Genomic DNA, 15384 nt, shown 5'->3' on the forward strand with positions numbered 1-15384 from the left:
GATCGTTATCAATAAAAAATTAACGAGCTCCATCCCTAGTGCTTACAGCATAATGATCTTATATGGTCATTACAGAGTCTGCACACTGGATCATGCTCCCATGGATATTTATTGTATTACCACCAAAGGTGACGTTTCGAGTGTCTAGCTCTTATGTCTTTATGGCAGGATCATTCATTATCTAAATATGTTCATGCTTACAGAGTGATTCGAGACAGAGCTATGATGCCAGAAACGGTATACTTTAATGCTCAATAATAGATATTTTCATGCTCAGTAAATATTTTGGATTGTCTGTCTGAACTTTGTTATACGATATATTGAAGCACAAAGTAAGTGCTTACAGACGGAATTGAAGGTGATAGAAAATTGGCTTCTTACTGTAACATTGCTGACAATTGTGAGAAACAAATCTATACCCTCTAAATAGATGAATCAGAAGTCAGTATATATACAGTGTGGGCCATTTTTGTGAAAACGGTACACAACGGTTGGAATGATTGTTAGACTATTTTGGTATGACAGAGCAAGACTTGTGCCTCATTAATCTAACTTTTAGTACAAATTGTGATTAACTTATTTTTATTTAACAAATCTGTTTTTCTTTTCTCCATTTAATCCTCTGTGAGTGGGGTTACATATAGGCTAGTTTGAGAGGCGCAGCTCTTCCCTGCCAATTCTGGGACTGAAGCAGACTTTAGTGGCTTGGCTGGTGGTCATATTACAATACTACCTCATTACTCTTCATACATTTGCCAGACCTGTAAATAGTCTGTCATTGTCCCCAATCACAACCGTGATAAGACGGATCGGTCTCAGTCAAAGTTGGCACAAATGCTGACTTTGTTTGTGCCACTAGGGCACCATAGTGAACCCCAGTTCACCAGATTGATTCCAGGTCCCAGGCTGATGTCCTCCGAGGCTTCGTACACACATAAAGAACAACTGTGCTGTGCTCTGCCTGTGTTTCATGGCCGCCCCAATGCTTTTCCAATGGAAGTCACGTGGTTTGACCAAATACTTGTGTTTGATTGCCCCCCCTCCCCCGATCACACACAACTGTTTGGTCAAACCACGTGACTTCCATTGGAAAAGCATTGAGACATGAAACATGGACAGCACAGAGCATGTTCGTCTGATATGTGTGTATACGAAGCCCTACAGTGCACACCTGATCCACTCTGCTCGTCAGCTGCTCTTCAGTCTTCAGTCTCCACAACCTCCGCTATTCATGTCAGTGGAAGTTGCTCAGTGGAGTTTTGAAGCACCCGGAAGGACCGTCTCAAAACGTCTACTTCCGCATTGGACCACCACATTTTGGTGGTCCAATGCGGAGCGCTCAATGTTAAAGCCCAGCTGCACGGCTCACTGAAAGACATGCTTCTTTCCTATTTGTGGATGCGCTGTCGCTAAATTCACCTATGCTGAACTCCACGTGTTGACGCATGGCAACGGGAAGCTCTACCGCTTCACTCCCATTAAATGGAAGTGAACAGGACGCTGACGCATACAGTATGTGTGGCCGTACCCTAACAGTACTCACAACAAATTGTATCAGCTCACCACTCCAAAATGCATGACAATTTGTGTTTCATACAAGTCCCAACACATGATGTGACCCTGATGTACAGAGAACATGGAGTCAGGGGGTACCGGGAACGAGACTTATCTGGTGTTAGCCCTTATTAATGTTAAAATTGTACTTGTTTCTTATTGTAGTTATTACATTTTGGGACATATTGCATATAAGACCTATTCAAATTATACATTTCAAACTTGGACACCTAATTCAGAGAAGAGCAGGTATCATCAATATGCCATTTCATTGTCCCTTCCATCCAAATATAGAACTACATCACTTGAAGTTTATTATTCTCTGCCCACAATGCAAGCCGAAGAGCAACTTTGCCTAGTATTTCCTACTAGTACCTGCAGGTCTAGAAATGATAAATAAAACAGATTGTGATTGCCGTGATTGGTTAATGAATTTGCATTGCTTGTCTGACAAGTGACCCTGCAACAGTACTGTATACCTGGTTTCAAAGTGATGCGTTTAGTCTTGCATGCTTGCGTTATTTATCATCCAGGGAGAGAAAAATGTGGCTTTGAACGTATAGCTTAAAAGTTTTCTTCTCACTCACTCACTTTTTCTTCTTGTCTTCTAACTCCAATATTATTTCACTACATAACTATGCGATTCCATCAAAACTGAGCACAAAGCAATGCAGGTTCAAATAACACAATAAAACTAAGCTCTAAGACCAATTATGGCTGCTCACTGCTCAGGTAAAATCCCCTACTTCTCTCTTTCGCTCTCTCCCCCTCTCTCTGTCTGTCTGACTCTCTGAGGTAGGCATATGTGTTAGTTGTTTTGTTGTGTGGACTCGTGGAGGCATCATTATTCTGTGTGTGTGTGTGTGTGTGTGTGTGTGTGTGTGTGTGTGTGTGTGTGTGTGTGGTGCGTGCGTGCGTGCGTGCGTGCGTGTGCGCGCGCGCTCGTGCGGGGAGGCAGTTAGGATGGTCATTGCATATTTTTGCTACTTTGGTGTATTTCTCTTAATATTTTAATGTGAAGTGCATGGAGTTTGCACATGCATGAACAAATACAATTGACTTGCCTTGACCTATCAGACATCAGACACAAATATAATGCAGAGCTGGCAGAGAGGACGCTATGAACCCTTGCTGATGTAGTATGGACCTACTAGCTATAATATAATGCAGAGCTAGCAGAGATGATGCTATGAACCCTTGCTGATGTAGTATGGACCTACTCGCTACCAGCCTGTCTGGGTTACTACTATTTAATGACCACTATGGATTTCAAGTGTATGCCTTCCTCCAGCTAGTATAAAGCTAGTCTTTCTACCTTTGTAGACATGTGGAGAATAAACCAGATTCTGGTGTGACGGAGAGAGTGAAAAAGAGCATTCTTCCGTGTTTGTGTGTACATGTGAGTGTGTGTAGCCGAGCGTAAGTGATACTGACTTGTTGAAAAGTCACCCAAAATTTCCATTTATAATCTTTTAGGCAAAACAACAAATCAACAAATGTTCTGTACTTGAGCGCTTACATTACATCACATCAAAATGGGCAACTTTCTCTCTTCTCTCTCTCTTCTTGGCTCTTAGGTGCACTTGGCTTGCTTGGCTCCCTAGTTTCCAGGCCTGTTAACCTCCAGACCCAGAGAATGTTCCTGCACAGCTCCCAGACACAGATGCAGGACCCTGGGGCAGGACCAGCCAGCCAGCCCAAACAAGGAGAAAAAGACACAATCAGATCAACACTGTAAACCAGTGACGGAACAAGAAAGAAAATAAAATCTTGTTGCTTTCCAGGAAACACCCGTTGTGTGCCTTTATGGAAGGCAAGACAGAAGAAGGCCACCTGCTTCGAATGGTATCAACCCATAATTCCCAGTAGGTTACTTATCAAGCCGATCTTATCGACCTACGGGATGTAGTCTGGGAGCCTACTGGCTGCGACTGGCATTTATGAAACGAAAACGACGATTAAGGTTGGGACCGCGCTGCTACAGTATGCGCTTGCGGTTATGTTTAGGTTAGGGTATGAGGAGGCTTGTCGTTTCTCAGTAGGCAGTAGTAGACCAAAACGACCAGATTAATGTTGGCGATGCGTTAAGGGTGAGACCGCGCTGCTTCGTTCTTGCAGTTATGTTTAGGTTAGGGCAGGGGTGGGCAACTGGCAGCCCGGGGGCCACATGCGGCCCCCACCTTCACTTAATGCGGCCCACAGGTTAAGATCAGAATACTGATATAATACTATTGATTTCAGCTGTTGCAATTCCAAACATGTAAACAGGACCCGCTTTAATTATACTTAATGACTAGTATTAAATGACTAGTACTTAACGACTAGTATTATTAGTATTGTCTTTTTGTGTCCAATTTTAGTTCATAAAGATATCATAACTAAAACTAAATGCATTTGAAAATCGATTTTTTAATTTTATTTTTTTACTTTGCTTTATTTTTCAGGATTTTAATAAAAAAAAGCAAAAGATTATTCAGTATTTCAATTCAAACTTATTCCAGAGAGCCACATTGCATATTACTGTCGTAGCAAAAATGGCTGATCTACAAGCTCAAAATTAGCCGATCTACAAGCTCAAAACACGTCGCGCTGCAGCGCGTTTTGAGCTTGTAGATCAGCTATTTTTGCTACGACAGTAATATGCAATGTGGCCCTCTGGCGTAAGTGTGGGAATATAGTGGCTCTCTCCACCGTCAAAGTTGCCCATCCCTGGGTTAGGGTATGAGGAGGCTTGTCGTCTTCAGTAGGCTCCCAGCATGTGCAGTAGACCGATAAGATCGGCTTGATAAGTAACCTACTGGGAATTATCGGTTGATTTTCACTCGACCGTTTTATCAATGCCAGTCGCAGCCAGTAGGCTCTCAGACTACATGCAGGTCGATAAGATCGGCTTGATAAGTAACCTACTGGGAATTATCGGTTGATTTTCACCCACTATCCCAAGCAGGGATAGTGGGTGATTGTGTACATAATGTAGTGAACGAAGACCACTGCCAAATGCCAGAGGTTTACCCAGGAGGTAGAGCGGTGGAATTGGAAGTTTCTCAAAACGATTCTGGATTCTGCTGACGTCAGTGAACTAGAGCCAGACGTGGCTGAACCCCTAACCACTTCTGTCCTGATAAGCAGGTTGGTGCCTCATGGATGTGCGTGCGTGGGTGCGTGGGTGGGTGGGTGCGTGCGTGCGTGCGTGTGAGTGCGCACAGTCGCACACGCGATTGAATGGGTGAACACTGAGGCTGTAGCTTTATTACTTCTGGGAATATAACACACAACCGGTCGCTCTGACCTTCATCGGGTATCTGAGGTACCTGATGATTCATGCAACCGAAATGTTGTATATCCATTAACCCATTTTCTGAAAAAGCTATGTTTCTATGTCAGTAGTTCTTAGATTTTTCAAAAATAGCAGACCTACAAGCTCGTAGCGTGCCACTCGGTGGCGTGCTACGAGCTTGTAGGTGCTGTAGGTGAGAAGAAGGACCTTTCTAAATAAGTTCTTCCAGCTCTTATAATTTCAATCACAATTTAGGCATTTTGCACATGCTCTTATCCAATTACAAGTGTGAGATCAGAGTAGACATTAACTCCAGTCAACAAACAAAGTAAATAGTCACTAATTAGAGTGCAAGGAAAACAATAAAGTGCTTCAAAGAATCTAGGATAATAGGTAAACATCTAACCTACAGTGGCATCTGTCTTAACAGCATGCTATCTAAATAGAAATGTGTAAAGAAAGTTAAACTATCAGTTAGTGTTCTTCTACCTCAACTCTATGTATTGGCCCGAGCCGGCCTATCGGTCCGGGCACCTAATCTGGTAAAACATTCTGACAGCGTGTTGCGCGTTCGATGCCCGATCCTGACGACCTTTGCTGCATGTCACCCCCCCCACCTCTCTCCCCATTTCCTGTCAACCTACTTTCAATCTATCAATGAAGCCAGAAAAAGCACCAAAAAAGATCATAAAAAAAGAAAGAAAAACGTGTATTAATTATACACAGTTTGTTACTCAGAGTAAATTATTTGTATTATGTGTACAGCACATGCTGTGGTCTGCCTTTCTCACAAAGGGTTGGGTTTCTATCAGGCTGATAGATGTTCTGGTCTCTACTGTAATTAGGCCAGCCTGTGAAGAACAGGTTTACGTTTCAGTCTCCACCTCAGCTATTGACATGACTTCATGTTCACGTCAGGAAAGAAAGGGCCTCTTCCGTGATGTGTGGACGGCTGCCAAACACCCCCCCCCCCCCCCCCCCCGCACGCACGCACGCCTGCACGCACACACACACAGACACACACACACACACACACGCACACACACACACACACACACACACACACACACACCGACTTTCAGACAATAAACTCTGCCAGTGCAGTCCACCTGCCTGCCTATGTTGTGTTTTCAGTTTTTCAGTCAAAATGACACCAGAATCCCTCCAGCACTGAACTTTTAACAACTGTTTACATTGATTTCTTAACAATGACCCACTTACCTACTCTTTACTACACACACATGAATTAGCCTAATCAGGGCAGTGTGTAACTGCCTGTTTCACATTTATTTATGAAAGAAAGTGTTTTATTGTTGTTGGGGTTTTCTTTGGGGGGGGGGGGGGGGGAGAATATCTGGCAGTCCGCCTCAATGCTTTTCTTTTTGAGCAGTGTGCAGGGGAAGAGACGACCCCCAAATTGTACAATCCACCCCCCCCCCCAGCTCGCGCTCTCTCTCTCTCTCTCTCTCTCTCTCTCTCTCTCTCTCTCTCTCTCTCTCTCTCTCTCTCTCTCTCTCTCTCTCTCTCTCTCTCTGTGTTTTGGCACTGGTGAACCAAATAAATGCAGCCCCAACAGTCGTTTGGGTGGAGAACGACCCACTTGATCCAATGAAGTGATCCATTGAATCAAGTGTGTTCTCTTTCCTCTCTCTCTCTCCCTCTCCCTCTGTCTGTCAATTACACAGTGTCCTGTCTTGCATCCCAACACTTTTTTTCCCTCCCCTCTTTTCTGTCTCATTATCTAATTTCCCCTCCTTCTTTCTCAAGGCCTGGTTGAGCTCCGGTGGGCTTTTGCTGGGGATAAAAACCTGGGTCTGGGGAGAGGAGAGGGACATTTGAGAGCGAGATGGCGAGGGGGACGGTGACCTCGTATCTACATGGACTCCTTCTCTTGACTCTGTGGAAGCCCTCACTGCAAGGAGGTAGGTCCTGTTTTTGCACCTACAGCAGGCGCTAACATCCACAGGAACATGCAACAAGTGCCTCTGTAGGAGGTCAGCGTCTCGCCTCCAGGATGCTGCTGGCTTGTGCGCACATTGACAATCGCTGGTGCTGTAGCCTTCACAACGAATGGATCTTGGCATCTGTAAATGTCAGGCTATGCTCATGATTATTTTAAAGTTGAAGCTCAATTTCAGGCCACTCGTACAGTGCAAGAGCAACACCTGTGACGGCAGGTGTGTGATAGACCGTACGGTGCAGGTGTGATTGGATGCTCTTATTATTATGTGCTGATTGAAAAAGACACTGGAAATCCCAGACACTGTTTCGGAGTCTCTGAAACTTGCTATGATGATGATGGTGGTAATGAACATGATGGCATGCCTCCTCTTCAAGGTGTGCACTAATTGCTGATGTGATCTAAGATCATTATTAACATTGTCTTCTGCATATTTATACTGTTTTTACATCGTGTTAACAATTGTTGCAATTTTCTTATGGTAGTTCTCAAAATGTAAAGTCTCATAGTCAGCTAAAATAACTCTGTGTAATAATTAATCATCATCATCATCATTGCTATCATCATCATCATCATCATCATCTATATATTTGCAACTGACATGAGCTGGTGGAATACTCACCTCTTAAAGGAGAATTCCATACTAAAAGGCTTTCTTACCTTTATTTGTAGTTGTTACGTCCCCACCAAAGAGGTCCAGGTGTTTTATTTTGTGCAAAAGGGCATTATATTATATTATTATATTTCCTCTACCATAAGCACGAATTGAATTGAATTGCATTTAATTGAATGTGGCTATGGGGTGTTGTGCTAATTTGCTTATTTCCATCGCTCAAAAATCACACTTTACTACTTATTTCGATGGAAATAAGCCAATTAGCACAAAAACCCAACCCCCATTGAGGGCTTATGGTAGGGGAAATAGCCAATAATGCACTTTTGCACAAAATAACACCTGGACCTCTTTGGTGGGGACGTAACAACTACAAATAAAGGTAAGAAAGCCTTCTAGTATGGAATTATCCTTTAAAGTTAGGAAGAGGTTATTGATTTATATGACTTATACTTGGTTGCGTGGCATGTCGCCCACCTAAAATAGCTGATCTACAAGCAAACAGTTGTGAGCTTGTAGATTGGAAATGTTCAATGCACAACACTGACGCACAAACAAGTATAAGTCAAGTAAGCGAATGAATGGGTTTGAGCCAGTGTATTTTGGGCTGTCATGATTACAATTTTTAAGTTGACGATTAATTGCCACAAAAATAATAATAATATATAAGAAACGATTTAAATGTTTGCGGTGCCTTTTAGGCTTCATAATCACAAAGTGCAGATATGTCAAATAACCTAAATATACAAACTAATTACTAAGTATCATTTTCATTTGTACTTATAGCAGAAATTGCTGATCTGCAAGATTACAAGACATCACAAAGTTGTGAGGTTGTAGATTAGCTATTTCTGCTATTTTTGGAAAATGTTTGAAAATGTATGAACATTTTTCAACATGGAAACAATTATGATTATGCAAAAATAATTGCTATTAGGCGATTATGTAATGATTAATTAATTGTGACAGGCCTAGTATTTTCTCTACTGTAAACATTGGTGCTGAAGTGCAGCCTCTATGTCAACCTGCAGTCACACTGCATGCACCGTAAACTCCTCATTGTTTGTTTACGGGTCCAATTGGATATGCATTCACACACACTCAAAAGTTACAGATGGATAAATGAACACATGCATCACGCATGCTTCCATAAGTACTTCCAACAGTTTGTAATTTGTAATTCCTGAGCAATTTGTAATTCCTTTTAGCTATTAAAATGGCAACTGAGTCATTTCTCCTGGTATTCGGAATTCGGAACTCTTTTGCTGGTGTTAAAGAAGCACAATTAGTGGGGCAGCAGTGAGAACACTGCACAGAAATGTGGGGGGAATTTTTGGAACTGGCACGGGGAGATAATTAGCTAGTCAAAAAAGAAAGAAAAGGAAAGCACAGTTAGGGAAGGGAATGAGTAACCTAGTCACAGTGAGCCCATACAGACGTTTACATTTGAATTCTTCCTACTGGTGTAAGAGGAGAGTGCTTTTAGTCCAACTGATATGATGTTGCCCTGGTACACACACTGAAGGGAGGTCTGAGCAATGCCACTTTGATTTCTGTGTGCTTGCTATCTGTCGCCAGGTAATGAATGATAACCACATGGGACATTATAATAGACAGTTGGCGCTTTCCAAGCTTTTCAGTATGAGTATTAAAATCGCATCAACATTCCCTCAACAAGAATTTGATGAACGATTGTATTTCCAATAATAACTTCCGAGTCATAAGGTGACACTTAAACACTGTAGATCACAATATGAGGTAGAATAATTTTGTTTTGCCACTAACTTCCAAACAAAGATTTCTGGACAGTGTTTTAAAGTTCAAATGTGTGTTATCCTCATTTGAATAGACGTCCATGTCTGTAATACTGTTGTTTCATGTGGCCTTGCAAGACTCCCAGGTTGCACCTATTTAGCTCAAAGTGACTAGAATCTTCTCGTGTTCCTTCTGAGATTCCCTCAAAACACTGCAAAAGACTTCCAGAGACGGGGTGAGCTTTCCATGCCACAGACTCAACATGGGCAGTGATGGACGACTCAGGGTTCAGTGATTTTACCGCACATTGCTCGTGCGCTGCGCATGGCATTGCTCTGAGATCACTAAACTACCCTTCTTGTAGCATTCCCTGAAGACCTCTTTTTCTTTGGGATCTCGACAGCCTTTTTCCTTTTATAGTTCGCTTCTCTACGATTCTATTTTCGGCTTTCGATCTCATTTGGTGAAACATGTTATAGTGGCCGCAGAACAGTGTGAGAATTACAAGCGAGGGAACATGCCTTTTGGCTTAAGGGATGTTTCTTATCAGCGGCAAAGAAACTCATTCTCAGAGTGCAGTGGTGGTGACTCAGACTCTCTCTTTCGCACGCACGCACGCGCACACACACACACACACACACACACGCACACGCACACGTACACGTACACGCACGCACTCACTCACTCACTACCAAAATGACATCAGCTAGTTTATTATTTTGCTATCTCACCTTCTTATCTGGGTATGTCTAGTTTTTGTTTGCACAAATGAAAGTAATTTTTTAAGGAGCCAGAAATGATAGGAGAAATTCAAGATTCATTAGCACTGACAGATGGCCCATAAAAAGGTCATTTAATCTGTCCAGAGTCCAGGGTAATGGAAACATTACACTGCTGTTTATGTACAGATAAGCCAAAGCCTTTTGATTTAGATTAGATCAAATGAAAATGTGGTTTCAAGCACTTGGTTTTAACAGTGCAGATGGCTTATTTTCAAATCTAAGGCATAGTTTAGCGAAACAAATAGCCTTTGTTTGTCTTAGCATTGTTCAACACAGCTAATAACATTTAATCTTTGACTCAAAGCCATTGGGCAGTGGGCACAGTGTGTGCTCTGTGTGGTGTAATTTATTGTGTGTTACTGAGTGTAGTTGTGTTGCTGTGTTTCAGGTGTGTACATACCGGCTGGTGGAGCTGGAGCCGGATTAGGTGCAGGTGCCGGTGTGGGTGCCGGGCCCGGAACCGGATTTGGCCCCGGGGGAGCTGGGACCGGATTTGGCCCCGGGGGAGCTGGGACCGGATTTGGCCCCGGGGGAGCTGGGACCGGATTTGGCCCTGGGGGAGCTGGGACCGGATTTGGACCTGGAGGTTGGATACTGCCTATTCTTCTGTAGTGGATAGTGTCTTGTTATTTTCAGAATGTGACAGTGTGTTCAATGCTTTAACCTCATTTTAGAGATTGCTAAATGAGTGAAAGGTTACATTACTAGTGGCACCATGTCTGGCTCCATCACTATTGCTTTAAAACACATTCTATATATTCATCACGGTATTTCAAGCTTACATACACAATCAAAACAATGTCCACTTTAACCTTGCACTGTAGGCTATTTAGTTAAAATTACATCATCTCCTGGCGGGGGTCCAGGTTTCAACCCTGGCAAAACATTTATACATGTGTTATTTCATGTCTCACGGGGGAGGAATTCCTCATGTAGTTATGCCACAGGATTCATCTAGAAATTACTCGCCGATGTGTCATTGCTTTGAGCTGTCTCTGCCCATGTTTGGCTTTCATTTATTTAAACTAGACCTGTGCCCGCGGCCACCAGCCTACTTGGAAATGATGCAAGTATCCGTTGCCATAGCACCCCTTTTAACCGTCGGCTGTCTGTGTCCCTTTTGTGCCCATAATGGAGATCTCTGCATCTGCCTGACCTGCCTGTGTCAGAGTGCAAACTGACTGTGAAAAGTGGACTGGTTAAATAATCAAAAGGCAGGTGTAGGGTTGCCATGGCAATCAATTGGCTGAGGCAGAGCCTGGTAATTCTACAGGTGAGGCTCATTAAGTCCACTGGCGGTTCTTGACAACCGTGTATACGACCGACTCAAGGCCGGGAACTGCACTCTGTGTAGTGGAGTTGTACACACAGAGACGTGGTGTATTTATTGTAAGACACATGTCTGAGTGTTTTGTCCTCATATCTCCCTGACTGTTTTATCCAACAGCTGGCTATGGTGTTGGACCAGGTGGTGTTGGACAAGGTGGTGTTGGCCCCGGAGGCTTTGGTCCAGGCAGCAGCGGACTAGGACCTGCAGGTGTTGGGCCAGGTAAGAAGAAGAAAGCCTTATTTATGATAGTCGACCATCACCCAATGCTTCTAGGATGCTGCATGGTAATAATCACTCGTGTCATTTCTGACGGTTGCTACTGATGTTCCCCAGGAGCTGGTAGAAAACCTCCTAAAACCGGTGAGAAGCTTGGAGGCAGCGTCTGCTAGCGTGAAGCTTTTAAGACTTAGACATCTCTGCATAAACATTAGTCTCAGAGTAGGGCTGACATTTATCAAAGGAACATGCACATATGAAAAAAGTTTTGATTGTGTAAAGAGATGACTGGTAGCAGTTTAACCTTTATGTTCATTATTGTACAAGTATGCTACAGTGCTATAACTGCAATTGTGTTTTTTTTATAGTGATGTAAGTAGTGATCATAGATTAGAAGCTTTATGAGGTACTCCAGGAACTCCAATTGTAATAATTTATGCTATTGGCATATAATCAGTCATCTGGCCAACCTCACATAAGATGTAAATTGTATGAAACCAACATTTATTTTTAATCTTATGATTTAACACATTGTACATTTTATTTAATTTGATTCTATAGGAGCTGGCTACGGTGGTCGTGGTGGAGGTCCTGGAGGCTTGGGTGTCGGACTCGGAACTGGAGGTCTGGGACCAGGAGGTCTGGGACCTGGGGGAGTTGGGCCAGGAGGAGTTGGGCCAGGAGGAGTTGGACCAGGAGGAGTTGGACCAGGAGGAGTTGGACCAGGAGGAGTTGGACCAGGAGGAGTTGGACCAGGCGGTGTTAGACCAGGAGGCTTTGTTCCTGCTGGTGTGGGTCCTGGTGGCTATGGAACTGGGCCAGCTGGTATTGGTCCTGGAGGCACTGGTCGAGGTGAGTAGTTGTAGGCAACTATATGCACCAGTTATTCATATGATACACTGGGCTGTATTCTGCGTGTCTTAAGTACCAGGTCTTATTACTTAACTTAAGACCTGGAGGCGTGATCAATGCCATTTGGCTATTCTGAGTGGCCAAAGAGCATTGACCACGCATCCAGGTCTTAAGTTAAGTAATAAGACCTGGTACTTAAGACACGCAAAATACAGCCCATTATGTCATATGAATAACAGGAGAGTTAATGAAGAATAATATACTGCAGAAAATGTATCTTACCGTTATTTAGTATAGTCTATCTATACGACAGTATAGTACATGTCAATGATATAATTTCATGTATTATTATTATGATTTTATTGTTGTTTTTTTGTTTGTTTTTTCTATAAAAGTCTCAGTTCAGAGTCTAAAAAACATGGAGGAACAACTGTGCTTTTCTTGTTCACAGGGGCTGGCAGAAAACCTGGAAAGTCAGGTAAGACTGCTTGTACTGTCAAGTCTCATTAGGAAGATGGCCGACAACCCTAACCTCACCATCTATTTTATATACAGTACCATGTGGGAGAACACAGAACAGGGGTTTGGGTGGGGGTGGAGGTGAACTGTATGCCACATTGACGACAGATCACTTGCCATAGCAGACAACCCCAAACAATACACTGGCTGCAACATTAATCGCCTAATCGGTGGCCTCCATTACTGTAACTAGCCCTTACAATGAGTGGAAGTCCTCTGTGCTCGCTGCACAATGATCAGTGGTCAGGCGGCAGACCCTATGCACTGTACTGTAAATATTGTTCCTGGGGAGAGTCAGTCCAGCGGGATCCTATAGTCGCATGCATTTGCCATTATTTCATTTCCTCATTCCTTCAAGGCTATATGCTGCTCATAAGGGGCCACAGGCCCTCCGGCACGCACGCACACACACACACACACAAACACATACAGACGCAGGCATGCACACAGACACATATGCTGATAAAAGCTAATGCGTTAGATATGGTGGACCCCCAGATAAAGAGAGGAAGTCATCACCTCAGTCAGAGCGAGGGGTTTGCTTTGGAATTTTGACCGTCTCTTTTTTGTTTGCCTTGTCGGACATGCAGCTCGCTCATGCAGGATGAGGAATCTTGGTAATATTGTTACTGTTCTCTGACGCTAGGCCCCGGCTTTGTGGAACCTTCGAATCCCACCCATAATGCCTTGGGGTAGAAAGTGGGTCAGTGTCAAGCACAGGAAAGAGACTCTTCAGTCACACTTTCCAGTTTGCCGAAAGTCTGGTGCCCTCTACCCAGCATGTTATTTATACATTCTAGACAATAATACCCAGAAAATGTGTGTTTGTACGGCCTCGCCCCTACCCATATGAGTAAGACGAAAACATCCTGCTTGCTTAACCTGAAAAAGCAATTGAAGGGTGGCATCTACAAATTCCATCAATCAAACCAGAAGTTACACTAAACCATTGAAATCTGCATGATTACATTATGCTTCACCTCCTTAGATTTCCATTTAGCACGTACGCAACAACGCAAATGTTACAATAATACAAAATCTATGTATACATTAACCTGCAAGACTATGTTTATGAAAATGTATGAATCTATTGAACATATCTTGTACCAACTCAGAGTTTAACAGTCAACTGGAGGATTCATTTATGGCCTTCCCATTTCCTTATACAGGTTTCTGTTTCCTCTCTCCGTCTTGTACAGTAAATCTTTACTGGCCCGTCCATAGATTGACCCTTGAGGAGTTTTAAACTGTTTTAAAGTCAAACACTTAACACTTTCACAGAATCCTTCCAGGGGGACACATTAATCTTAGTGAGGTTTCTGTCTGGCAACAGTCATAGATGTATAACATTACCAAAGGGCGGAGGCACACAGGGACACATTGGATTCATTAATGTACTGTATGATGTAGCATTCTGTACTTCACACACATCAAGGAGGAAAAGAGGCACTGAGCATTAAGGCTTTCCTGTCCCCACATTAGGGTACGGTGCGGGGGGAGTGCTTGGAACCGGAGGTGGCTGGGGCCAGGGTGGACTGGGCCAGGGAACTGGGGGACTGGGAACTGGTGGGCCCGGAGGCCAGGGAGCCGGAACAGGATATGGACCAGGAGGTCAGTTTGGGTTTTTGTTTGGCAATTTAAATTTAAATATAAGTATAAAATAAGTAATATTACAGACTTTACAGTAATACATACAGACACACAGAGCCATCCTAATTGTACCGTCTGTGCTGTCCTAGGTGGCTACGGCGGTTATGGAGGTGGTTATGGGCCAGGAGGAGTCCCCAAACCTCCCAAATCAGGTAATTGCCTGCTTATTACAAGATATTAGTAATATTTCATGAATTCTAACTACATAGTAATTCAATCTAACTTATCTATCTTAGGTGGAGCTCGAACAGCACTAGGTGGGACAGGATATGGGCCTGGTGGTGGTGGTGGCTTTGGGCCTGGTGGCGCAGGAGTTGGGCCTGGTGGTGCTGGTGGCTTTGGGCCTGGTGGCGCAGGAGTTGGGCCTGGTGGTGCTGGTGGCTTTGGGCCTGGCGGCGCAGGAGTTGGACCTGGTGGTGCTGGTGGCTTCGGGCCTGGCGGCGCAGGAGTTGGACCTGGTGGTGCAGGTGGCTTCGGGCCTGGTGGTGCAGGAGTTGGACCTGGTGGTGCTGGTGGCTTCGGGCCTGGCGGCGCAGGAGTTGGACCTGGTGGTGCTGGTGGCTTCGGGCCTGGCGGCGCAGGAGTTGGACCTGGTGGTGCTGGTGGCTTTGGGCCTGGCGGCGCAGGAGTTGGACCTGGTGGTGCTGGTGGCTTCGGGCCTGGTGGTGCAGGAGTTGGACCTGGTGGTGCTGGTGGCTTCGGGCCTGGCGGCGCAGGAGTTGGACCTGGTGGTGCTGGTGGCTTTGGGCCTGGTGGTGCAGGAGTTGGGCCTGGTGGTGCAGGAGTTGGGCCTGGTGGTGCAGGAGGTATTGGGCCTGGTGGCGCAGGATTTGGGCCTGGCGGTTTTGGCACTGGAGCTGCTGTTCCAGCAGGCGG

At 44.3% G+C, this 15384-nt stretch overlaps 1 protein-coding gene across 21 annotated transcripts in view; it reads left to right on the plus strand.

Moving 5' to 3' along the window:
- The first annotated feature begins 6439 nt into the window (after positions 1-6439).
- The window catches only part of elnb (elastin b), a 33356-nt gene continuing 24411 nt past the window's right edge, over positions 6440-15384 (plus strand). For 17 of the 21 annotated variants that reach the window (XM_080780938.1, XM_080780925.1, XM_080780936.1 and 14 more), the window contains exons 1-8: positions 6440-6753; positions 10330-10527; positions 11389-11490; positions 12049-12339; positions 12791-12817; positions 14341-14469; positions 14598-14660; positions 14745-15383. In XM_080780938.1, the coding sequence (XP_080637064.1) occupies positions 6678-6753; positions 10330-10527; positions 11389-11490; positions 12049-12339; positions 12791-12817; positions 14341-14469; positions 14598-14660; positions 14745-15383 (1525 nt within the window). In that variant the 5' untranslated portion in view covers positions 6440-6677. The remainder of the gene's footprint in view (positions 6754-10329; positions 10528-11388; positions 11491-12048; positions 12340-12790; positions 12818-14340; positions 14470-14597; positions 14661-14744; position 15384) is intronic. The other 4 variants (XM_080780930.1, XM_080780932.1, XM_080780934.1 and 1 more) reach the window with 4 other exon arrangements.

Source organism: Protomyctophum bolini (assembly GCF_963924005.1).
Source record: "Protomyctophum bolini genome assembly, chromosome: 13".
In the NCBI taxonomy this organism is placed as follows: Eukaryota; Metazoa; Chordata; class Actinopteri; order Myctophiformes; family Myctophidae; genus Protomyctophum; species Protomyctophum bolini.